The 26,187-nt window shown below is 54.4% G+C and overlaps 1 protein-coding gene across 1 annotated transcript; it reads right to left on the reverse strand.

The window, feature by feature from the left end:
* Window positions 1-12,215: 12,215 nt before the first annotated feature.
* On the reverse strand, window positions 12,216-25,340 carry SLC4A3 (solute carrier family 4 member 3). Its single transcript, XM_007957420.2, has 22 exons — window positions 25,290-25,340; window positions 24,815-24,980; window positions 23,976-24,247; window positions 23,720-23,835; window positions 23,013-23,212; window positions 21,308-21,456; window positions 20,979-21,159; window positions 20,450-20,585; window positions 20,091-20,274; window positions 19,598-19,697; window positions 19,044-19,228; window positions 18,129-18,354; window positions 17,763-17,981; window positions 17,240-17,388; window positions 16,911-17,105; window positions 16,247-16,477; window positions 15,813-15,902; window positions 14,897-15,063; window positions 13,979-14,232; window positions 13,497-13,666; window positions 13,160-13,333; window positions 12,216-12,293 (listed from the first exon to the last, which is right to left on the reverse strand). Exons 1-22 carry the CDS (start codon window positions 25,338-25,340, stop codon window positions 12,216-12,218), a joined length of 3,693 nt encoding a protein of 1,230 aa, XP_007955611.1.
* Between the last annotated feature and the right edge of the window lie 847 nt (window positions 25,341-26,187).

Below are 26,187 nucleotides of genomic sequence, written 5' to 3' on the forward strand. Positions count from 1 at the left end.
AACTTGTGTGTTTCCATACTAAGGAGAAGCAGTAATAAGAAAAAACTTTCAACTAAGGTGGGAAAGGGGGTGGGGGGAATGTGCATAGGAGAGCACATTGGTTTAGGACAGTGATTCTCAACCCTGACTTCATATTAGAATCTCCTGGAGGGAGAGCATTTAAAAAAATACCAACGTCCTCTGCTAGGCTAAATCAACAGAATCCAGGGATGAGGCTGAGACATCAATATTTTTTAAAAATACTCCAAACTTACTGCCATCAACTAGATTCTAACTCATAGTGACCCCACTAGGTTCCAGGGCCGTAAATCTTTAGAGAAGCAGATTGCTTCATCCTTCTTCTGCAGAGTGGCTGGTGGTTTCAAACCACTGACCTTTTGGTTAGCAGCCAAATGCCTTAACCACACCACCACCAGAGCACCTAAAAAAGCACTCCAGGTGATTCTAATGTGTAGCCAGAGTTAAGAACCTCTGGCCTAAAACAACTCTTTCCAAAACCTCAGCCCTTTCCCCCCATTATAGTCACAATTTTTGCCATAAACATCTAGCAACCATACAGTTAAGGAGCTCTGGTAGCAAAATGGTTAAGCACACGGTTTCTAACAGAAAGGTTGTCCTTTCTAATCCACCTAGCCGCTTCATGGGGAAAAAGACCTCATAGCCTAGGAAACCCTATGGGACAGTTCTACTCTGTGACATGGGGTCACTATGAATCGGAATCAACTCGACACCTAACAACACCCATGCAGTTATGATTTGAATATTTTTTCTCTAAATCAACTCACTTATTTTTAAGTTAAATATTTACTTTAGCCTTATCCTGCACAATATTATTTGCAAACCACGAGACTGATGATTTGTGTTTTGAATTTTCTAATACACATGAAAATACATAACTATTAAAAGTTAAAACAAGGGGTAACTATTGGGAGGAAGTGGGAGGTAAGCTGTTGCATTGTGGTAAACTGTAGTCAATGTCATGAGACAAAGTGTTCATTCTGAACTGCTATACAGAAAGTGAATTTGCTCCGTAAATTTTCACCCAAATCACAAATTAAAAAAAAAAAAAAAAAGTTAAAACAGCCAAACTCCATCATCTCACATGCCACCACTGGGGCAGCCTGTAGGAAGCACTGCACAGGAACTGCCCTGACCTCAGAGAAACTTCCCCCAGTCCTGGGCTTTCCAGGAGCTTTGGGGATTTTAATTGTATTTGTTGACAGGAGTTGGCTATTTTAAAATGCTTTTTGCAGTGTGTCCATACTCATGGGAAAATTTCACCTATTTCAAAAGTTTGTTTTTGTTTTTGATATCCTCCAGAGAGCGGAAAGGAAGGAAAATTGCTGGCTAGTTAAGAGACATGAGTTGATTTGGGTGAGGCGAAAGGCAACATAACAGAAGCATGTGACCAGCACAATATCACTAAGGAAAAGGAAGACACGGAGAGGTGCACAAGAGGTACAGACAATAAAGCCAAATACTATTACACACACAATACTGCATTATCAGTAAAAGCAAAGACTAATCTATATGTGGATACATAGGTAAACAGGCAAGAAGATCAGGTATGGGTAGGTAAACAGGAATATATCCAAGATCATACATAAGTTTGGCAGACAATACTCCTACATATGTACTTTTATGTGCCATAAAAATGCCCATATACATTAGAGAGCTACAGAGGTTAACTTCTTAGCTACAACTAAGCACCTTGAGGGAGGGAATCACTGTGCCCGCAGGCTCAGGACCATGGTCATGGGGAACATCAAGCTCAATTGACATAACACAGTACACAAAAATATTGTTTTACATCCCGCTTTGGGGAGAAGCAACTGAGGTCTTACAAACTTGCATGTGGCCATCTAAGATGAGATTATTGGTCTCTCTTCATCCAGAGCAAAGGAGAATGAAGAAATTCAAAGATACATGGAAACAGAGGAGCTCTGGTAGCGTAGACTGCTCACCAGAAGGCTGGCGGTTCAAACCCACCAGCCACTCCTCGGAAGGAAGGTTGGGCAATCCTACTTCCGTAGTGACACTGCCTCGGAAACCCAAGGAGGGGTCGCTATGAGTCGGGGCCGACTCGACGGCAAACAACAACAACAACAAACATGGAAACAATTAGTCCAAACTACTAATGGACCATGAGAACCCCAGCCTACATGATCCTGAAACCACAAGAACTAGATGGTGCCCAGCTATCAATGCAACCACTCACAAAGGGATCACAATTGGAGATCCTGGATGTTGTTGTTGTTGTTATGTGCTGTCGAGTCGGACCCGACTCATAGCAACTCTCCTTGGGTTTCTGAGGCAGTAATGTGGAACAAAAATGAAAAAACATAAAAAGGACCAAGATTACTGGTTGGATAGAAACTGGTGAAATCCCCAAGACCATAGCCTCTACTGATTCTTCAGGCTTGGAATTAGACCATGACTTACGTCTCAGCCAAGCAATAGACAGGCCTATGAGCTGAACAACTACACCAGGGAAATGCACTCCTTAGAGTAATCAACCATGCAAGATCAGAAGGGCAGCATTTGCACAGGGAGAAACCAAGGGAGGCAGGAACGCATAGGCAAGAAGGACACAGGGAAGGGGTAACCACAGGGAGGAAATAGAAGGTGAGATGTTACACTGTTGGGATTGTAATCACTGTCAGGAAACAAAATGTGTATGAACTGTAAAATGAATCTGCTTTGTAAAATTTCATTCAGGTCACAATGAAAAGTTTAAAAAAAAAAAAAGTCTGCTATCCTAACCAGCTGTTGGGGCCTTAAAGGCAAGGCTGTAGGTCCCTGGAGAAGAAGCCATTTCCCAAGAATGTCCCTCCTAACTTCTCATCCTCCCACCCACCTCCTCTTCTCCCAATCAACTGAAAAGATGCATGATCTTTGTGTCCTTAGGTGTTAGACAGTGATGTCCTCTTAAAAGAGATAATCTGTTATAACAGATGAGAACTCACAGCTCACTCAAAAACAAACATAAACCTATGGGTTCCAGGACATGAATAGATATATGCACACCCATGTTCATCGCAGCACTATTCACACTACCAAAGAGATGGAAAAAACCTAAGTGCCCGTCAACAGATGAACAGATAACCAAACTATGGTACATACACACAATGGAATAAAATGCAACATCAAAAAATAATAGAGAATCCACAAAATACCTCATATTGTGGATGAACTTGGAGGACATTATGCTAAATGAAATGAGTCAATCACAGGAGGACAAATATTGTATGAGTCCACTATTATAAAATGTCAGGGAAAGATTTACACACAGAAGGAAGATTTCTTTGTTGGTTACCAGGGATGGGAGGGGAGGAGAAGGAAAAATGCTAGCTAGGTATGGTAGTTAAGGTTATGTGTCACCTTGGCTGAGCCTCTGGTTTTGGCTGGGCAGCGGGATGTAGTTATTCCCTGTGATGAGACTAGTAATTAACTCCATGGTGGAATCTACTGTGAGCAGCTGGGTAGCTCCCAGTATATAAGAAGGTGCTTTGAGAAAGATCTTGAGTCTGGGGCACATCTGGGTCCTGTATTTGGCCAAGTCTTCCTCTCAGTGGGCTGCCATGTTGTCTGCCATTCTTGGGACTGTTAATGGACTTGAGTTAGTGGTCTGCCATGATGCTCAATAATCTTGGAACTATGCCATTTTACTTGTCAACCTTGGGTCTGTCAGCATCAGCAGTCAGGAGCTGCCTGAGTGAAAAGATGCCTCCAGCTACAGTGGGCCGGAAGCAAGAGGCAGAACTGAAGCCCAAGGTCAAGGGGCTTTCACCCAGCCCCTAGAGCTGGCACTTTGAACTCGGGCTTCTAGCCTCCTCAACTGTAAGTGAATAAATCCCTGTTTGTTCAATCTATATGTTTGTGGTATTTTCTGCTTAAGTGGTACTGGAGAACCAAAACACTAGGTAAGAGACACATAATGATTTGGGTGAAGAGAAAGGCAATATACTGAAAGTGGATGACCAGCACAATATCACTAAGTAAAAGGAACACATGGGGAGGTGCACAAGAGGTACAGACAACAAAGGTAAATACTGTTACATGCACTACACTGCACTGTCAGTAATGAACATCTACATATGGGTGGACACACAGGAAGACAGCCAAGGTGATTAGTATGGATAGGCAAATGGGAATATACTCATGACCATATACAAGTGAGTAGGAATTGACTCCATGGCAGTGGGTTTTTTGTTATATATAAATTTGACAGATGGTTTTTCTACATATGTATTTGTGCTATAAAAATGTTCATATATATAGTGGAGCTAACAGGAGGCAAAGTTCTGTTAACTTTTTAGCCATGACCAAACACTTTAAGGGAGTTGCCAGGCCTGCAGTCCTGCTAGGCCATGAGCACAGGGGACATCAAGCTCAATTGGCACAACATGGTATACAAAAATATTGTTCTACATCTTACTTCAGTGAGTGATGACTGAGGTCTTAAAGGCTTGCAAGCCACCACCTAAGATGCAACTATTAGTCTCTCCTCATCCAGAGCAAAAAAGAGCGAAGAAAATAGGAGACATGTGGAAACAATTAATCCAAGGGATTAGAAGACCATGGGAACCTCAGCCTACATGACCCTGAGACCAGAGGAACTAGATGGTGCCTGGCTATCACTGCCAACTACTCAGAAAGGGATCAAAATAGGAGATCCTGGACAGAGTAGGAGAAAGATATGGAACAAAACTCAAAATCATGAAAAAAAAAAAAGATCAGTCTTACTGGTCTGATATGTACTGACAAAACCCCCAAGACTGTTGTTGTTGTTGTTATGTGTCATCGAGTCGGACCCAACTCATAGCGACCCCTCCTTGGGTTTCCGAGGCAGTATCACTACGGAAGTAGATTGCCCTATCTTCCTTCCGAGGAGTGCTGGTGGATTTGAACCGCCAGCCTTCTGGTTAGCAGTCAAATGCCTTAGGCACTATGCTACCAGAGCTCCTAAACTATAACTCCTAATCAGCCTTCAGGCCTGGAAATTAACTTACTCCCATGGCTTAACTTTCAGCCAACCAATAGACAGGCCTATGAGGTGAACAATTATACCAGGGAGGTGAACACCTTAGAACAGTCAACCATAGGAGATCAGAAGGACAGCACTAACCAGGCAGAAAGCTCAGAAGGCAGGAATGCATAGGAAAGGACCCGGGAAAGATAACCACAGGGAGAAAGTAGGAAAAAAGCTATTACATTGTGGGGATTGCAATCAATGTCACAAAACAAATTGTGTCTGAACTGTTGAATGAAAAACAAATTTGCTCCATAAACTTTTACCCAAACCACTATGAAAAGTTTAAAAAAAAAAGAGAAACACGGTTGTCCAGTGGATTCTGCCTTTTGACTCACGGCAACCCCACGTGTCTTAGAGCAGCACTTGCTCCACGGGGTTTCCCAAGGCTGTGGTCTTTCAGAAGTAGATCCCCAGTTCTTCTTCATAGACACTTCTGGGTGGCCGAGCTCCAACCTGGGGCTAGGAGGCCAAGCTCAGGCCTGTTGTACCTTACAGCTCACCCAGAGAGAAAGAAAGGGTCCCTAACCCAACCCACGGCACACCACACCCCCACACCGGACCACTGTGAGTGTGGGTTCTAACTAGAAAGGTGTAAACTAAGGGCTTCAGGACAGTAGGGGCCCAAAATCTCTCCCCCACCTACTTGCTAATATCAAGAATTCTGCTGTCCAGTCAGGATTCCATAATTAGGGAAGAAACGCAAAACAACACTTGGACTTAAACCCACACTAAGTAAATGATGAATAAGAGCCATTGTGGGAGCCGGCTAGAAGGTATAAGACCCATGAGTGTTCTTCTGGTCGGAGCCAAGGACCCCCAGTCTCTGGCTCCTAAGAGAAATAGGTTTCAGAACTTGTTAAAAAGCAGATTCCTGCATCCCAGCAAAGCCCCACTGATTCAGGACTCTGAGGATGGATTTAGGAGTTGGCAGTCTTATCAGGTTCCTCAGGTGACTCAGAAGGTCCCCAGAAGATACTCTAAGAAACTCTGCCCTAGAGGACAAGGTGGATGAGAGAAATTCATTGTGTAAGGGGTCTCAGCCCATGAAAAGCTCTTTCAAGGGCCCTGTACACAATGGGCTGTCCAAAACCCAGAATGGACAAGATGCTCTGGTCCCACCATCGTTAGCATTTTGAAGAGCCACTGGTGGAGCAGAACAGCCCTGAGACAGCTCAGATGGAACACGAGGGCTTCATGCTGGCTCCAGCCCCAGGGCCATCGCTCGGGTGGGCTGCCTCCTCATCCATCGCCATCTTGTCTTCTCAGCTCCTGGGGCCTCTAGAGGCTCTTGCCCTCTCCCATCTGTCACTGTCTGACACACAGGATGTAGAGCCACTCACACCTCTCCCTCCAGCTGGCTCAGAAAGAAGAGCACAGTGTCACTTTAGGTATTGAGGGTATTATTACTAAGAAGCACAGAGAAAGTGACAGCTGTAATTAAAACTAGCAAACACAAGAACCAAATCATTACCAGAATTCTTCAAATTCTTTAAAGTTCTACCAACATCTTGAAGCCACTCCTGGAGGTCACCTTTTAGCCAAATAACAGAGTGCCTCATAAAAATAAATAATATCATCCGTAATTACTGTGCTCCCTTACACAATCATCTGTATGAGACCTAACAGTCAACATTTACTTCAAAGCAAAGATGAGATGGTAAGGAGGGCAGGGAGACTGGATTAATGGAAACAGAACAACCAGAAAGAAAATAATGAGGATGCTGACCCATTGTGAAAAATGTAACCAACACACTGAACAACATGTATAACCAACCAAAAACCAAACCCACTGCCACTGAGTCGATTCCAACTCATAGCAACCCCCACTGGGGCTGTAAATATTTATGGATGTAGATTGTCTCATCTTCCTCTCAAGGAGCAGCTGATGGGTTTGAACCACCAGCCTTCTGGTTAGCAGACAAATGTCTTAACCACTATACCACCAGAGCTCCTTGAACAATATGTATAGAAATTGTTAGACAATAACTTAATTTCCTATGTAAACTTTCACCAAAAACACACACACAAAAAAAAAATTAAGTTCTACTAGTATCATCCTGAGAGCCCTGGTAGCATAGTGCCTAAGGCATTTGACTGCTAACCAGAAGGCTGGCAGTTCAAACCCACTAGCCACTCCTCAGAAGGAAAATGGGGCAATCTACTTCCATAGTGATATTGCCTCAGAAACCCAAGGAGGGGTCGCTATGAGTTGGGTCCGACTCCACGGCATATTACAACAACAAGAAGTATCATCCTTAATCTTCACTTCATCCTAAATAGGGCTGAGTCATCCACTCTGCCACCTGCCCACCTCTGTGCTCCATATGTCCCTGTAACCAGCCGCTCCGGGAGGCAATTAAGATATAAACCAGGCCCAGGCCTGGTCGTCCCTGCCCATCTAGAGAAGAGACAGATACACATGCCACTGGTGAGTAAAGGGAGAGGCCTCTTGGCAAGGGATGCTGGAGCATTCTAAGGGACCGTCAAAGTCTTGTTTTTGCACCCTCCTCAATGCCTCCTTCTCCCCCATTCAATATCATTCCAGGAGCTCTGACCTCTTGCTCCCCACCCCTGACCCATCTCCGGCTGTGCCCCCACCTCCTCTGTACCCCTCATCTCCTGTGGTCCTGGCAGCACTGCCCAGAAGAGGGGACAATAGGCAGGAAGGAATTCCTTTCTCTCCACATTCCTCAGATCAATATGACTCATCCACCACTCAGAGAACATCCAACAGCTGTCTGCTTACTAAGCATTTGATAAAATGTTGTTCAATAAGAAAAAAAAAAAAAACCAACTAAATTAAAAATAATCCCAGCAGAGGACTCAAATATCCAATCTTCTTTCCAGTTCATAAATCACACAAACATTGGAGTTTGCTCTTTGCACAAGCAGTGAATCACACAACCCATCAGGTTCCCACTCAGACAATCATATCTTTTATTTCTCTCAAAACTAAATAAATGCTTCACTTTGAGTCTCCTTGTTTCCCGCTTTGGATTCAACTCGCCATTTGGCGCCTGCCCAGACCCTGTTTTATTGTTGTTTTCCACCATGGCTTAATCGCCAGCTGAACAGTGACAGGTTGGAACAAGCGCCCCTGAATTCCATCTTGCCTTTCCTTGGCTGCTCAGAATTCTCTTTGAAAGGCATGGTCATTATTTAAGAGCCATCTGATAGGACACAAAAGGAGATGTCACACAGGCTGCCAAGCTAGACACAATACTGCCAAGGTCTGTGCCCCAGAGGAAGTGCACAGGGCAATGCACACAGACGGTCTGTGAGCTCTGACAGCCACAAGTTTCATGAGGGGATCGGACGTCTTGAGTGAGCTGAGTCCTCAGCAGGGAACACGGGAATGATAGCTACCTTCTCTGCTCAAAGTAAAAGGACGAGCTAGGAAAATAAAGTTGTGGTGATGGATACACATACATACAAGCATACGAAAAAACACTGAATTGTATACCTTAAATGGGTAAACTGTATGTTATGTGGGTATCTCAATAAAGCTGCTTTTTTTTTTAAGAAGAATCCGCTATGACTCACCTGGGCCAGAAGTGGGGCTTGAAGGTGTCCGAGGATAATGAAAGCTTTGGGCAATGGCCCAAGATGTGGCCATAACCCAGCTAGCAGGCCACAAATGGCGGGGTAAAATGGCAGTCGGTCCACTCTCCTGCTGAGAGGAAGGGTCCTGCGCCCCCATGCCCATGCCTACACCCCAAGCCACTTCACCTAAAGCAGACGGCAGTGGAGCTTGTTGCTCAGAAACACCGTGGCCTCTATCCCCTTTTGAGTCACCTGCTAGCCCCATCCCCCAAGCCTTGCCATCCAGCTGGAGGGGTTTCCTCTCTGCTGACTCCCTCTACACCAGCAGGAAGGTCTCATCAAGCCACCCAGCCCCTGAGAGCACAGGGTTGGAAGCCAGTCGGAGGGAACACAGGGCTCTGAAGGCTTCCGGACAAATTCCAAAGGCCCCCAAACAACATGCTGTCTGGTCACCAGGCCCCAAGCTCGGCCAAGTTGCCCTTCTAGGGGTTTGCTGCCAGTCTCCCTATCCCTTGTCTTTTGTCTCTAACATCCCCAACCTGGTCCCCACTGTCACTTTCTCCTTTCCTGTCCCTCAAAGTACCCATTCTTGTTAACCTTTGGAGTTGCTGCAGCCCCCTGGCATCCTCTGACCCTCAACAGAAAGAATCTCCCAAGCAGGCCCAGCTCAGAGTCCGAGTTAGTCAACTCTGGCCGTTTGGACTAAATAGACTGCAGCTGCCCTCCGTCAGGGGGAAGGGAAGGAGAGGGAAGACAGGCAGAGGTCTTTTAAGGCTCCAGGTTCTTAGGACTTACTCATTTCCTTCCACAATGGGTGGGTTCACTAGCCAGAGGTTATATCTGGTTCACATTTCACTGAAGCTTTATTACCTATTGCTCTGAGCCTAGCCTCAGGCCTGGTTTTACCAGAAGCCACCCTGACTTACCGGCCAGGACCAGGACTCCTTCTCTGTTCCTAAAGCCCCCATCCTTGTTTTCCATTTTCCAGCTGAGGAACAGCCATAGCTCTCAGCTATTGGTCATGCAGAGATGAGTGACACAGCCTGTGTCCAATGAAGAATTAAGCCCTCTTAGCTCAGGCTGCCTGGAGCTCTGGTAGCATAGTGCCTAAGGCACTCGACTGCTAACCAGAAGGCTGGCGGTTCAAATCCACCAGCCACTCCTGCAAGGAAGATGGGGAATCTACTTCTGTAGTGATACTGCCCCGGAAACCCAAGGAGGAGTCGCTATGAGTCGGGTCCGACGTAACAACAACAACAACAGCTCAGGCTGCCATTTCTTCTCAGGAGCTCTCCAGGAGCAGCTGAAGGAAAACTAGAGCGGGTTCATGTGGGGGTTCTAGGAATCCCCCAAACCAAGCAGGGAAGTATGCCCACATAGAGGGCCTAAAAGGGGACCAGGTCACCTAATCAGGGCTTGGGAAGAAACTGGGGTTTCGTGTGCAAAGCCTCTTGGCCAAGCCTGGCTCAGAGTGGCCCCTGTCAGCTCCATGTGGAATCTGCTCTATACAAGCTCACGTTCTTAGTTTTTGCATTTGACCTTCCTTTTGTTCTTCAAGGAGTCCTAGTAGCACAGTAGTTAAGCGCTCAGCCGCTAACCAAAAGGTCAGCGGTTCAAACCCACCAGCCACTCCACAGGAGAGGTGTTCACAGACTGCTTCCATAATGATTAAAAAAACAAACTCACTGCCATTGAGTTGGATCTGACTCCTAGCAACCCCTCCTTAGGGGTGTTGTTGTTGTTGTTACGTGCCATCGAGTCAAACAACATCCTTAGGGGTAGAGCCTTGTAAACCCTATTCAACAGTTCTATGTGTCCTATAGGGTCACTATGAGGCTGTGATGATAGTAGTTTGGGGTTTTGGTTTGTTCTTTGGCAAAGTTCCTTTGAAATTCCACTTAGTCTTGGCCAATCTAAGGGAAAGAGATCTTGTCCTCACATAAGCCAAAGGAGTCAGTCAGAGACCTGCTGTAGTTGGAGGCCACCCAGGCACCGGAGACCAAGGGAGCCAGGGCAACTGAGATGAAATGTCTAAACTTGGATGATCTTCCAGGACAGCTGGAAGGGCTTGTCTCTTCCTTATGAAAAAACAGCCTTACGGTGGTCTGTCCCCTCCTTCCTGACCAGCTTTGGGACACTAGCCTGAACATGTGGGAAGAAAATGGAAGAGTGAGGAAAATGGGTGGAGTAAACAGGGTAGAACTGTGGGTATCCCCAGCTCTTGATGCTCAGAGATGCCCAAGGCTGTAGCAGCCCACAGAACCTCTCTGGCCCCATTTGCTCTCTAAAACAAACAAAAACACACTCACTGCCACTGAGTCGATTCCAACTCATAGTGACCCCTCCTTGGGTTTCCGAGGCAGTATCACTACAGAAGTAGACTGCCCAGTCATCCTCGTGAGGAATGGCTGGTGGGTTTGAACCGCCAGCTTTCTGGCTAGCAGTCAAATACCTTAGGCACTGCGCCACCAGAGCTCCCTTGCTCCCTAATCCACTGCTGTGGAATCGAACCTGACTCGTAGCTATCCCTCCTTGATGCTACCTTCTAAGGTAGTATCACTATGGAAATAGATTGCCCAGTCTTCCTTCTGAGGAGTGGCTGGTGGGCTCCAGTTAGCAGTCAAATGCCTTAGGCACCATGCTACCAGAGCTCCCTAAGGAAGAGCTGAATTCACTTGAATAGGATCTTTGACCACTGTGGATCCAGCAGATGGCAGTGCTACCCCTGCCCAACTGGAACAAAGCCTGCAGTGTGTGAAAGCAGTCACCAGAGGGCAACGTAGGGACAACCCATCCAGCTCACTGCTAGTTGCCTAGCAACTGTGACGCAATTAGATCCTTACCCTCCTCAAGGCCTCTCAGGTTATTTCTGGTAAAAGAGACTTTTGCACAAGGAGTGGCCTCAGGAATCCCAGAACTGCCTTTCTTAAGCCAGAAAGATCTAAAACAATCCAGAGACCCCAAATACACCACCACCCTGGTGTCTAGGCAACTGGGCTACTAACTCCATTCTGTGGCATGCCAGCGATCAGAAGGGCATAAACATGTCCCATTCTGCTCTGTACTCCCACACCCTCGGAGACCACTTCCCTAGTGGCTGAGGCAGAGCAGCCTCCTCTCCCGCTGTCTCCCCCCACACCCCTCTTCCCTTTACTGAGCCCAGCCTGGATCAACAGGCACGTGACCTTGAGCAAGACCTTGGGTCTCCCTCTTCTCAGCTATACTTGAGGTGACTAGAGAGGGTGATGATAAGGCCCAGTTCTGACCTTCTGTGGTCTCTGATTCTCTCCCTTCCCCCGAAGGGCTGTGTCCTTGCCCCAAACCTCTCCCTGGTTTTGATGACCCTGAGAAGAAAATTCTTCCAATTCTTCCAATTCCAAATGGGTAAGTGTGACCAGAGAAACCAGAGATGCAATCAAGAAAGTGAGGCAGACACAAGACAAGTGTGGTTGTAATGAGCTCAAAGCCGGTGCTGGTCTGGTCTATGTGTGGCCTGGGTCAGAACCCCAGGCAGAGTCAAAGGGCCTCTGTGGCTGTGGCGACAGGCGTGATTCCAGGCACATCCCCTGGCTCTGACGGAGGCTCGGGGTCAGATCACCAAGGTGCAGGGCTCTGGGAGGGCCACCATCTTGGACGCTCAGACAGGCATGTGCAACTCATTGTACTCATCCTGGCCGTCCTCGTCGAAGTTTGGTTCCGCATCTTCCGAGTCCAGCTGCAAAAGGGAGCAGAAGAGTGGGCGAGGCAGGGAAGCAACGCCGGCTCGTGCCGTCCCCAGCTTCCTCCAACCAGCAAGCAGCCCCCACTGTTGGCAAGGACTGTGAACCCAGGTCCAGTTTCTCATTTCCTTCTGGCCAAGACCTTAGGTCACCCCCAGGCCCCTGACACCTCCTCCTGGTAATTAATAATGAGAACAAACAAACCAAAAAAACACAGGTGCCATCAGTCGACTTCAATTCATGGTGACCCCATGTATGTAACAGAAGAATCACACCCCATAGGGTTTTCATGGCCTGTGACCACTAGGCCTGTCCTCTGATGGTCTCAGAGGGTGGATTCAAACTGCCAACCTTAGGGTTAAGGTTGTAGCTGAGTACCCAGCCATTTGCACCATCCAGGACTCCTACTAATGAGAGTAGCCACCACATACCAAGTGCTTTCCTGGGGCCACTTCTAGTTCCCAAGGCACCTTGGTATACCTCATTTAGGCAGACGTATTGCCCCAAAAAAAAGTCCCAGCTGACAAAAGCAGTGCTCAGGCTGGATGTCAGCACCCCACCCTGACTCACCCCTGGCCAGCTGCTTTTCTCAGACCGTGACCTGCACAGCTGTCCACAGCAGCCCTGTGCTGACTCTGAACCAAAGCGCCCTACTAAATGCTTTGCCTGGATTAGCGTTTAATCTGCCAACAACCCTGTCAGGTGGACTCACTAATTAGCCTCAGTATACAGGTGAGGAAAAGATGATTTCAGAAGTTTAGGCACCGAACCAGCAGGCAACCCAGGGGATACATGAACCCATGTCTCTCCGGTCCCAGCACCCATCGGCCCTAAGGCTTCTGCCCAACCCACCATCCCTTACCGCCTGCAGTTCCCTGTCCTGGAAGAGCCGGGGCAGAAGGCACCGCCTCAGAGGCACCGTAAGCAGCAGCAGGAAGGGAAAGGCGAGAGAGGCTGCCGTGGACTTGACCACCCAGAGCAATGCAATGCAGCCCAGCTGGATACAGGTGAACAGGTGCATCCGCCATGTCTTCACCTGGGGAACGGGCATCGGGCCGCACCATACAGCACCTGCCTCCATGCACCCCCTATGCCTCAAATTATCCTTCATAGTCAGCCCCTCCAACTCTGGCCCGGGGAACCCTCTGCACAGCACACTCCCACTGCACCACCTCCCCACCTCCATGCCCCGGCCCTACCTTGGTCACATAGGGCTGCTCAGGATGGTGCTTTGCCGGCATGAGGATGAGCAGCAGACGCTGGGACAGCTGGATCCCTGACAGTGACGTGACCCCCATGTACAGGAAAATCCCAAAGAGCACAGCCAACGGGATCCGGCGCAGCACAGCCCCCATGACGATGGACAGGCCTGTGAGGCAACACCACCCGACCTAGTCCCCGGGCACAGCCCTGCTCAGTGTGGCCCTCGTCATCAAGAGGGAGAGAAGACAGAGGACAGGGCAGGAATGGGCCCGAGAAAGGGGTAGGGGCACAGAGTCAGAAGCAGACCTGGGGTCAGGGCAAGGGCTGGACGCGAGACATTTGGTGGTTCAAGAGGTGCCTGCGTCAAGCCTGGGAGAGGGAGCCGGTTTCAAGCCAGTGGCCCCAGGCAGCAGGTCTAGGGGGAGTGAGTGTAAGGCCACAGGGATCCCAGGTGGTGGGTCTGGGGGCCAAGGCTCACCCACGAGACAGGCGATGAGCACCCCGGTGACCCGCTGCTCCCGCACCTCCTGGATCTGGGGCTTGTCGCCGGGGGCAATGGCAGTGCGCATCACGGTCAGTGCATTGACGTGGGTGACTGAGCGGACGGTGGCAGCTGTGAGCCAGGGCAGTCCAAACAGCCCACAGAGCCCACCCAGGGAACCGATTAGAAGCAGGTCCAGGTGGAAGCCGGAGCCTTTGAGCAGCCTCCGGGCCTTCTGGCTGACGATGAGCCTGCGTGAGAGGCCAGGAAGTGGGTGTCAGGGGCTGGCCAGGAGAGGAATGGGACAGTGGGGGGAAGATGTGCAGAGAACAATGTTCCCCAGGGACTGGGGACAGGCAAGCTTCCTCTATCAGTTTCTCAGATGTGAGAATGAAGTTCTCACATTGAAGCATAGTTGAGCCAGATTCCCACACTGAAGATCTAAAACACACAGAGCCAGCTGCCAGATAGCACACACCACTGAGGTTTAACCAAGATGAGACACTCGCAAGCATCTCTGGGTGACAGCGTGCTGTCAGGGTGTCTAAGAGCTGGAGAGTGTCTAAGAGTGGATGTCTAAGAGCTAGAGGGTGTCTAAGGTGTCTAAGAGCTGGAGAGTGGCCCCTACCCATGATGGATGTGACACACAGATGTCATCGAAGTATCACTGGAAGCCCCACAAGCACACGGACACCCTCCTTGTGGCAGATCCCTCTGCTCTCCACCCCTCCTCCACCTCTCCCATTCCCCGCCAGCTCCTGACACTCACGCTCCCTGCCTCAAGGTCTCCCACAAGCCCCCAACCACCCAGCGCCCCACACTGATAGTGATGTCCCTGCCTTAACCCTGAACCCAAGCCAAGCAGCCCAGCCCAGCCCAGCCGTCCCTGCACCCCCTCCAGGGCCCCGCCCTCACGCAGTGATCTGTGTCTCCATGAAGATGAGGATGAGGACCAGGAGGGCAGGGACAGCAGCCGCCACCATCATCCAGGGCGGGAAAGGCCGGGCACTGCCCAGGGGCGGGATGAACCACGTGCGCTTGTGGGGAGAAGTCACGGAGAGCCCCGTGGGCACCGTCAGCTTCTGAAGAGCAGGAAGGCAGACAGTTCAGGGGCACAGGAGACACCACCCAGCAGCTGCTCCCACTGAGCTCTGGGGCCCCAGCACCCCAATCCCGCCACTGATGCTTCTGGGAATTTGGGTGTGAACAGGTCTGGGGGAAATGAGCTTTGCCTCCTCCAATGGCCCAGCAGAAGACAGGGAAACAAAGTGCAGTCGATCCTCATTACTCCCAGATTTCATATCTGCCGATTCACCTACTTGCTAAAATTTATTTGCAAAACCAAAATCAATACTCACAGCATACCATTCACTGACACGTCCAGGGCAGTGAGAAATCTGAGTCCCCAGATACACAAGGCTGACTGGGCGTTTACTGACTCAGTGTCCATGGGGCTTTATAGAACCTAACTACCAGAGCCAAGGGCTTCAACTGGGCCTTCTCCCCAAGTCCCGAGCTGTCAGGGAACCTGTTGCAGGAACACTTGGCATTCTGCCCCAACCCTACCCTGCTCCTCCCACATTCTTTACAAAGGACCACACACAGGCCTACAGACGCTCAGGGAGCCTCCTCGGCCAGACCACACGGAGGGGAGGGGGTAGCTTCAGAAACCGCCCCCATCCGACCCCCACCCCTTGGAGCCCAAGCAGATATAGCCAAGTCACCACTGGGACTTGGCTTCCAGCCCTGATCTTGGCAATGGCCATGGCCATGGCCTCCCTCTCAGGGCCCAGGCTTAGCACCAGCAGCCAGGGGCTCAGGGCTCACTCACCTGCGTGTAGGTGTCTGTGATGGAGTAATCAACCAGGACCATCACCAGAATGGAGATGGGGATGCCGAAGTCCCCGATGATGCGGCGAGCCTGGAGGGGCCAGTCAGGGCAAGGGGAAGGTCTGGGTCAGGGTCAGGAGACAAGTCTGGAGCTTATTACCCTGATCCTCCTTGGGTCTGAGGTGGAGCCAGAAGGCCCCTCAGGTGCCAGCCCACCCAGGAGGGCACTCCTCTCCTGACTCAACTTCCCTGAGGCAGGAGCAAGGAGGCACCCTGGGAGAGGCCGCTGAGGGGTGGAGGCTGCACACTGGAGGTGGGTCCCAGGATTGACAGGGAGAAGGTGTCCAGCCCCGCTCTGGAAGGAGCCTGGAAGTGGCTGCAGGAATCATGGGGGACCCTGTGGGGCTCTGCAGCCCCACTCCAGCGGTCACGCACCTTGCCACCCAGGAAGCGGCTGTTCCTGAACTTCCGCAGGAAGAAGGCAATGAGGAAGGTCCCAAGCATGAGGATGAGGGACAGCAGAGCCGTGTTGGGCTGGTTCCTTGGGCCCGGCGGCCCCTCGGTTGGGGGCAGGGCGCTCGAGTTCAGGTCCAGGCTGGCCTCCAGCACCCTCTCCAGGGTCCCCTCAGGGGGGTAGAATGGCAGCAGTGGGTGCTCAGTGAACACCTGTATGGGCAACAAGGACACCCTGTTGCTTACCTGGCCAGGTGACCCTGATTTCATCAATACACCTTAGAGGGCAACGGCTGGACCTCACACCCCTGAGCTGGCAACAGTGACATATGGACATCCAGCAACATCACACACACACACACACACACACACGCAAGCGTTCATCCAGCCCCTTGGCGATGAGGGGGGCCTCCGTGCCACCACACGCCTGTGCAGGTGAATCCTCATTCCTGAGCCTCAACCACGTGTCTGGCACCTACACCCTGACACTCTGGGTCTGACTCCCCCACCTGCACTCAGACCTAGTCCACTGTTCATACCCAACTCCCTCATCATCCCACGTCCAACAGAGCCCCCTCATTAGCCCTCTGCCCCTAAAGCCCTCTCCTTCCCTGAGCTCTCCATCTGGACCTGTCTGGACCCCCACCTTGTAGAGCTTGTGGAAAGTCTCATAGATGAAAATGAGCGAGATGAGGAAGGCGAAGATCTCCTGGGTGAAAGGCGAGATGTAGCGGACCAGGAAGCTGCCTTCGGCGGCCACCAAGGCAATAACAAAGACCACCAGCCAGAGGCCAACCCACACGCGGCCAGTGAGGTACTCCAGGTCCTGGGCTCGGCAGAACTGGAGGCAGAAGGGAGGGTGGTCTGCCCTGGATGCTATGCCCCAAAACAGCTGGGGAGAAGGGAGATAGCAAGGGCGAGCCAGGGCCAGAGGGAAGGGGCAGTGGCCCTGGGGAGCCAGCAGGGGGCTGTCACCTTGAAGAATGCTTCTTCAAACACGAGCAGGGGCCCTGAGAAGCCAACCACGAGGAGAGGCTGGGCCCCCAGCAGTGAGAAGAGCACCCCCAGCACAGCCGTGGACACGATCAGCTCGGACACGCCCATCAGCCCTTCAGTCTTCTCTCCTGGACAGCAAGGGTCAGCGTTGGCCAGGTCTGGCTCTTCCTCCCTGCTCCCCATACTTCCTCCAGCCCCTCCTAAGCTGTGGCAGCCCCCTCAGAGCGGTAGACAAGGCCCCTCACCACTCTCATCCCTCCCAGCCCCTCCCCACCAGCTGCCCACCTCACCCACCCCTTCCACTCACACTTACTTTGCAGCCCTCCAGAGACCATCACTGGGATGCCCAGACCCAGTAGCTCCCAGAAGTGACCACGCCTCACCAATCAGCCCCTGAAGGTGATCACTGGACTCCCTCCCTTCTCCTAACCCCTCCTCCCTGGCCCTCAGCTCACAGCCCCCGGAAGGCGATCGCTGGGGTGACCACAGGGCCCTCCCTCACCTAACAGTCCCCCAAAAGTGATGGCGGGGCTGAGGGCAGCAAAGTAAATGAAGAGCACAGCAGCCACACACTGGGAGTGCAGAGCGTCCCGCAGGTCACTGGGGTAGTGGGGGTACCGGCGCTTCACGTCCCGCACAAGCCCCCCAAACACTGAGCCGGTCCGTAGCAGGGGGTCATCTTCAGGGCTCATCTCAGAGCCCCCCAACTCCACAGACAGCTCTAGGGAGCAACAGGGTGCTGGAACACAAGGTACCACCCTCCAGTCTGGAGGTCCGAGCCCCAGACCCAACCCTTCACAGGCTGGCATGGGTGGAGATGCCAGGTCAGGGTTCGAATGGCATCAGGCAGGGGCTCTGGGGGTCAGACCTTTCCCGGGGGCTGCGCAGCTGCCCTGAATGGTCATCTCCACCTTGGTCTGCTCCCGCTCCCTCCGTTTCCTCAGCAGCTCGCGCTGGAAGGCGGCCACAGAGCGCAGCAGGTCACGGCCCTCCACCTCGGATGGCGGGATCACAATGCTGCCGTCCAGGAACTCACTGATGGCACTCAGGAGGTCCTGCCGGTCATCCGCCTGGTAGGCCGCCTCGTGGAACAGCTGGGGGCAGGAGGGCCACGAAGTCTCAGGGTGGGTGGAGGAGCAGGGGGCTAGGGTGGGCAAGGGACCTCTTGGGCAAAGACAGGGTCCTACTAGGTGTCACAGAGCTAGAGGCAGGATAGATGCTCGGCCACAGGCACCCATCAGGCCAGCTGGACACATGTTCTGCTGGCTGGCAACAGCCACTGCCTTGGACACCCCAAGGGCCCTAGGAGATTCCATATCTCCCAATCTCCCCCAGGAGATTCCATATTTTTCTATGACTCAGCAACTGAAAGAGTAATGGCCTAGCATTGCTAGGGCCTCCAGACCATTCTGGTTGGATGGCAGCCACATCCTTTTGGTTAATAAACATTCTGAATATCCACCCTGGCTGAAGGACCCTCTTGTCCAAGCCCAGGAGGAGCCACAGCCAGCCCTCCCGGTAAGTCTCCTGTCACATCCAAAGCTTCAGGGCCTGGGCTTCTGCCCCTGCATCCATCACACCCATCTATAGCCCCAGCCCGAGACTCCCTTTCTCTCTTGGCCAGCAGCTCCCCTACCACCCTCCAGAGAACTGTCTCCACCCAGAAGGGGCCGCTACCAGCCCTGCATCCATGGGCACCACTGTGGGCAACAGGAGGGCTAGGGAGCAAGCAGCATCGGGGAGCCAGGCCCAGAAAGCGCAACCCGGGGGGCTCCAGGCTCACCTTGTCAGACATGAGAGTGGCAATGGAGCGCCCCAGCTCATGATAGTCGGTACTGGTGTGGCTGGGCCCCAGCATGACAAAGAGGAAGCGGACCGGCACGGGGACCTCCAGCACAGACTCCAAAAGCACGGCCTCGCTCAGCCGCACAAAGGCTGCCGCTGGCTGCTCCAAGAAAGGCACACAGCCTGGGAGAGAAAAGGGCACAGGGCTGGGCAGAGGACCCTGGGGGAGGCCGGCGGGGCAGGACACACACCGCACAAAGAAGCCCCCACCAAAAGCGGCCCTACTCACTTATGGATGCGTTTGCATGTCTATGACAAGCTACCAACAGAAGGAAGGTACTACATGGCGGCCTAGCAGCAGTCTGAGATAGCAGGAAACTGGACGGAAAGCAGGACCGGGGAACAAAGGGCTGGGCGAAGGCAGGTTTTGAGGAAAAGCAAGGGTGAAGGGCGGGTGGAAGAGGCAGCCTCCAGGCCAGAACTCAAGACAAGCAGGCCCCAAGAAGGCCTGCCACCCTGCTGCCCCTGTCCCTGGTGCCCAGCCCTCCTCACCCACGAGCACCACTGTGGCCTCGGCATCTTCAGGGATCTTCTCCAGAAGCTTCAGGCTTTTCCCCCGGTGACTGTCTCCCCCAGGCAGGTGGAGGGGCTTCTGAGGACGCAGAACTGGAATAGGGCTGGGAGCCAGACCGAAGCCCGTGGCAGGCCCTCCCACCCATGCTCCAGCCCAGGGCTCTGCCCTCCAACCCCTGGACCTGGACCCTGCTTTCTCTCTCCCAGCCAGGCAGGGCCTGCTCAGGCTCTGGACCCTACTCTAAGTCTTGTCCTATTGGTTAAATGGTACCATGAGTCGGCCAGAACATCCCACTTAAGCCTCTGCTGCTTCAGAGCAGGGATCCCTCGGGCTTGGCTCCTCAAGCCCCCTCCCCCACACCCCTCCCCACATGCTCAGCATGGTGCCAGGCATCCACCATCCCAACCCACAACCTCCACTGAAACTGAAGCCCCACCGGTGCCCAAGCCAGGGCAAAGCAAGGTGACTAACCTCCTTGGCATCAGGGTCATGAGGCCAGAGTGGGGCAGGCTCCCCAAGGTCATCAGCCATGGTGGGAACTGCACCGTCAGGGCCATGGCTGGGTGTCGGGTGATGGTTCCCCAAGACCGAGTTCACGCTGGAACTCGACGGGTTTCGGGGAAAGAAGCCACTGTCCTTGTCATCATTGGGGTGGCTGGTGGGAGAGGAATGGTGGGCCAGGATGAGGGTCAGGCCCCCCTTCTTGAGTGTCAGTGTAACATGTAATGGCTGGTGCCAGCTCAGGACTAAAGTGTGAGACGTGGGCAACTCTGAGCTCCCGAAGGGCAGCTGAACTAGGCTCCCTGCCCCAAGGTCCTGGCCCCCAGCACCTGTGTTTCAACAGCAGGGTACGGAGGATGCTGGCCCTGTCTTCTGGCCGGATCTGGTCAGACACGATCATGGTCTCCACCACTAGGTGCGCAATACCCGGCAAGGTGGTCTGCTCCAGGTCCAGGAGAGCGGCTCCTGGGCATAGTCAGGGGAGGGGCACAGCCATGTCAGACAGAAAAAACCATCCCTCCACTGCCTTCTCCCCAAGGACGGGTACACATGCCAAACGAGCAACGAATCCAACAGCCCAGGTGGCCACTAGGTCCACTCACCACACGCCAGCCAGAGAGAGACTGAGACAGAGAAGAGTGCTGGGAGCATAGGCCCCTCCTCACCCAGGAAGGGGAGGGCACTGGTTCTTTGTGCACCTACTGTGTGCCAGGTGCAGTACTCGTTCCTGTGGCCCAGGCCTGCCCCTCAGAGCTTGCAGGCTGCTAGGGAAGTCAGACTCCATGTCTCCTCACTAGGCCCAGGATTCCAGGGAGCAGTGAAGAGGGCATGCAGCCCCCAGGCCTGCAAGGTCCCTACCGTGGGCAATGGTCCTCCTAAGCTCTAGCAGGCTGCGGAAAGAGAGTGAGGCGACGTGGGGCTTGCCCCAGCGCTCTGTCTCCTCCTCCACGTCCTCCTCAAACTTGATCCAGCGGGCCGTCTCCCGCCAGTGAGGCTCCTGGCCGCGGTCCATCATCAGCTCGTTCAGCTCCACAAACACCTGGGGTGGGCACCAAGGGTGAGGCCTGGGGCTGTGAGGTGGGAGAGGCTGGCGTGACGACCCCCAGAGAAGGAGAGAGAAAGGAAAGGAGGGTTCCAGCGTGGAGAGGCGAGAGGAAGCGAGGGCCCAGCCACTCAGGGTCTGGTACCTCGTGTGGCCTCCGGTCCAGCTTCTTCTTCTTCTTCTTCCTGCGCAGGATGGGGGCCAGGCCACTGGGGCTGCTCCTCCCGCCCTGCGTCCTGGACGGCTTCTTCACAAGGTGCCGCCGCACCCCAGGGTTGTCCTCCAGCCGGTGACCTACAGACAAGGTCAGCTTGGTGACCCCAGAGGTGCAGCTCAGGGCCTTGGGGTCATGGCCCAGCCGCTCCAGGCCCCTGCTCTGCCCACCTGGCAGGGGTCATGTTGATAAGACCATATTATTCAACAAGGCTGTTGCATAGATGAAAAAACTGAGGCCCAGAAAGAGGAAAAGACCAGCCCAAAGTCACAGAGCAAACCACTGGCCAACCTCAATAAAAAGGCAGACCCCCAACCCAGTCCCCTGCCATAGCCACTGTCCCTCATTCTGGGATCCTTGGCCTAGAGCCCCTGCCCTCAACTGTCCCTGTGACCTGCCTCTGCACCCACATCTCCACCCCACTGACACAACCAGGTACACTCAGGCAGAGGCTCTCCCCTTCCTCCCCACCTGCCCTTCCCAGGCTGGCAGCTGGGGGACAGGCCAGCAGCCCAGGTACTCACAAGCTAGTCCCCCTGCCATGGGGCTCAGCTGGCCCCGGATGGACTCCCACAGGTCATAATCCTCAAAGTCCAGCACAAACATCTCTAAGTCCTCTGAGGCCATCGAGTCGTGAGGGCTGGGGGTGGGAGCCCTCCGAGGGCCCAGGCCCACAGTGTCCCCAGGTCCAGGGCTCACAGCCCCATTGGGCTCGGTGACATTCTCTCGCAGGCTCGTCATGCCCTGCTCCTTCCCAAAGCCCCAGCTCTCCTAGAGGGGGAGCCTAGACAGAACTGGGCTTTGTCTAACAAGAGCTGGAGGTGGCAAGGGCACCCGACCCCAACTCCCCACGGCCCCAAGCCTGCTCCCTACTGCTTCCAGCCCCTACCCTGGCTCTGTAAACACACCCTCCCCCTGACACCCCCAACCCCCACCTCGCAGCCACTGCTGCTGCTGCCATCGGATTGTTCCTGTCCCTGTCCTCAGGCCCTGGCAACTTTCCATGACGTACTAAGCTCAAAGCCCTCCCGCCTCACCCACACACTGTGGTTCCAAGGGGGAGGAGGGCGGGGTCAGTGATGCCCCTGGCCTGGGCACAGTGCCCCATGGGTGATGACAGGTGGCACAGAAACCAGGACACTGATAAGATGGAAGGAATGTGCCGAGATCACAGCCAGGCCTGGCCAAGGATGGTGGGATGGGTGAGGAGCCTTGACATAGGCCACAGAGACTATAGGGAACAGGGCCTGGCAGAGTGGCTCAGCCCAGAGGGCTGTCCTGAAAAGGATTAAAAGAGCCAAGGGTGTTTGCCCTGAGAAGAGAAGCCGTATGGGGGGAGAGGACAAAGACGTCTCCAAACATCACATGAAGAGGGGACAGCTGTATTCCAGGGGTAACTCAGAGGACAGAATCAAGATCAAAGGGCAGAGGTGTTGAGAAGGGAAATTTCAGCTCTGGCATCAGAGGGATAACTTGGTGAGGTAGCGAGCTCCCCATCACTGGCCACATTCCAGAAGACAGGGACACTGCAGAGGGGACTCAACACTGGATGAGGGCCAGCACAGAGCCTCGCAGAGATCCCCAACAGGCTGAGGACTGTGGGGTGGCTGGGGGCTGGCCGCAGGGTCTCACTCACTCTTCATGTCGTCCAGGTCTGCAGAGCCCAGCATCTGGGCCTCAGCCTCATCAGTGGGCACCTGCTGCTCCGGGCCACCCAGACTGCCCAGGGCACTGCCTGGGCACAGCCGCTCCCTGAGGTCATAGCTGGCCGATGGGCTCCAAGGTCGGCTCTTCTCCCCAGCCACTCGGGAGGCCCGGGCCCTGGGGCTGGGGGAGCTGAAGAGGCAACATGGCAGCCTTGGGCATCACAGAAAATCATGGTGGAGATGGCCCAGGGCAGGTTAGGGGTTGGCCAGGCCCTGGGCCTTGAGAGCCCCTGACTCGCCTCCAGCTCAGGTGGGGCCCAAAGTGGCCATTGGGCACAGACACAGGCACTCTTGGACAGAAAAGGACACTGCATGAGCCTTCCTCTCCTCACAATGTCTGTTCCTCCTCCCCAGTCCTTCCTCTTCCTGCACCATCCTCCTCCTCCACTCTGCCACCTCTCCCTCTTTCCTGGAGAACCTGCCCTCTCTTCTCTGCTCCCTTCTCCTTCTCTCCCTCTGGTCCTCTCCTTCTGGACAGCAAGGGAAGGCCCTCCCCTTCTGCCTCCTCTGCCCCGTCTCCTCTCCTCTCTGGGGTCAGAGCTGGGGGCCCAAGGCCAAGAAGGAGGTGAAGGTCGGGACCTTTGGACCGGACTGCTCTGGGCTGGGTCCCCCTGAGATGAGGGGGAGAGGGCAGTACCTGCCCGAGTGCTGGGGGCTCTTGTCGGCACGAAGACCCACTGAGGGCAGGGGCCTAGCAGAGGCAGCCCTTCCCAGGAGGCCAGGGCTATCATCCTCGTCACTTCCGATGGAAAACTGCAGACAAACAAAAGGTCACCTGGGCCCCTGCCACAACCACCCACTCAGCCTCCCACAGGCCCCTCCACCCTGTCCTCCCCATCTCTGTGCCCCTCCCTGAGCAGCCCTCCCCTCCTCCAAGGGGTAGCCCCCCCTACCTTGGCCTTCTGTGGGGATGCAGAGGGCAGGGCCTCCGAAGGTTCTGCTTCGGACTCCCCTTCCTCCTCTTCTTCCTCCTCCTCCTCCACCCCACCTCCCCCCTCCTCCTGGATGGGAGGGGTCCCCTCGGAGGGGGGTGCCGAGGTTTTCTCCTTCTTCCTCTTCCTCCTGGTGTGCCGGGCAGAGGTGGGGGGCGGTCGCCAAAGCTTGTGGGGTGGAGGCAGGCGCGCAGAGAGCGGATGGTGGGTGTGATGGGATGTGTGCCGGTGAACTAGGGGTGCAGGAGAGCAGGTTGGGGCCCCGTCATAGACCGGGCCCCTCACCACCCTAGGGGCACACACCTGATTCTAGCTCAAGGCCTCAAAGGGCACCCTAGTCCTTCCTCCAATGTCAGGCTCCCCCCAACATCTGTGTCCATGTGCCTGAACATGGTAGGCAAGGCCTGGGTGAGTGGGGGACAGGAGTGATAGGGAGGGTCGTGAGGGGGTGGGGAGAATAGGAGGGCATGATACTTCACAGAGAGGGACTGAAGGGCAGACAGAGAGTGGGGCCAGGGGTGAGGCAGAGCCAAGGGGAAGGGGAAGGTCAGAAGGGAGGCTAGTCCAGGTCCCTATGTCTCCCCTGTGTCTGGGCCCTGCTCCCCCTGCAGCAAACAGGTGATGGGTGAGTGAGGCAGGATGGCGGCATGGTGGCCCAGCACACAGTCCAGCACAGCGCCAGCACAGGACGGCGCTTGGTGGCCAAGCCGTGGTGAGTGGTGATGGTGGCGATGAAGGTGATGGTGGTGAAGGTGATGGCAGTGGGGGCCGGCTGCACTGGGGGTCCCCAAGCTACCCACACTCAAAGTCCCGCTCGCTGTAGCTGCGGCTGGGCTTCTCGGGGTCCCAGGCCGGGGGCTTGCTGATGAGGTCCCCAAACCTGCTCACAGCCAAGGTCTTGCCCAAGTCATCATCCTCTTCCTCTGTGTCTGGACCCAGAGGGGGCTCTTCCAAGGGCACCCGGACCTGCAGGCCCAGCCTCTTCTAAGGCCCTGTCCCACGAATTCTACCCCAATGCTGAGCCCTGGTTGGGGGCGAGGGTGGCCAGCACGCTCCTGCCTTTAACAGCCCCCTTCTCTATGAACCCCAAGACGGATTCAGCATCCCAGAACCCACACCCTTTCAGGATCCCAGAGCTTGGGAGGAGTGGGGACAGATCCGAAAAACACCCAAAGCACCCTCTTCCTCCATCCTCCTCGGGGTCGGCCAGAGGACATCCCTCCCCTTCGCGGAGCCCCTCCCCCTTTCCCTCCCCTCCCCCCGCGCGTCCGTCACCTGGGGCAGGGGGGAGGCGCCCCCGGGCGGCGGGATGACTCCGTTGGCCATGGCCGGGGCGGCGGCCGGGGAGGCTCTCGCTCACTTAGGGACCCGTGACCCGGGAGAGAAGAAGAGGGCGCTGCGGGGGCCTAGGAGGGCGCCCTGGGAGAAAAAGGCGGGGTCAGGGTCCGCGCGGTGCCTCCCCGCTCCTTCTCCTCCCGGGCCCCTTCCCCATCCGGCCCGCCTTTGGTACCTCGGGGCTCGGGAGCTGGCGGGGCCCGGGCGAGCCGCCGCGCCCCATCCCCTCCCGCGCTCGCTCCGGGCGCGGCAGCCGGGCTTCCGCTCCGCCTCTTGCGCGCAGCGGGTGGACGGGGAGCCTGCGGCCGCGGCGCACAGCCGGCCGGGCGGACGCAGGCGCCGGAGCCCGCACCCGCGACTCCACCTCCTCGCGCGCCGCTCCGCAGCTCCGCCGCCGCTGCCGCCGGCCGCACAATGGGAGCGGGCGGGCAGTGACTCACCCCGCCCCAGCCAGCCTTGCCCCAACACGTAGCCCCCGCGGGACCCCACCGCCCACCAGCCCCTTTCTCCGGGCACCCCGCGCAGTGCTGGAGGCACTACACTGATTCCCACAGCCCCAAAATTCACCCCCACCTTGCTTTTAGCCACCCCACCGCTTGACACCCTGAAGGAAGCCCCCCCCCCACCATCCCTTTCAGTGCCAAGTCAGCCTAACGCCCCTCAAAGGCCTGCCTTCTGCCTCCTGGCACCACCCAGAATTTGACCTTGGCAAATTATCTCCCTTCCCTGGCCCTCAGTTTCCCTGTCTGTAGCCAGAGGGGCCAGGAAGAAGTGTGGTCCAAAGTTCTATCCAGGATTCTGTGGCTCTGTTTCCCTATTTCCTCTCCCCCAGCCCCAC

This window comes from Orycteropus afer, unplaced genomic scaffold (assembly GCF_000298275.1).
Source record: "Orycteropus afer afer isolate SDZICR_OR568_19922 unplaced genomic scaffold, OryAfe1.0 scaffold00002, whole genome shotgun sequence".
Lineage (NCBI taxonomy): Eukaryota > Metazoa > Chordata > Mammalia > Tubulidentata > Orycteropodidae > Orycteropus > Orycteropus afer.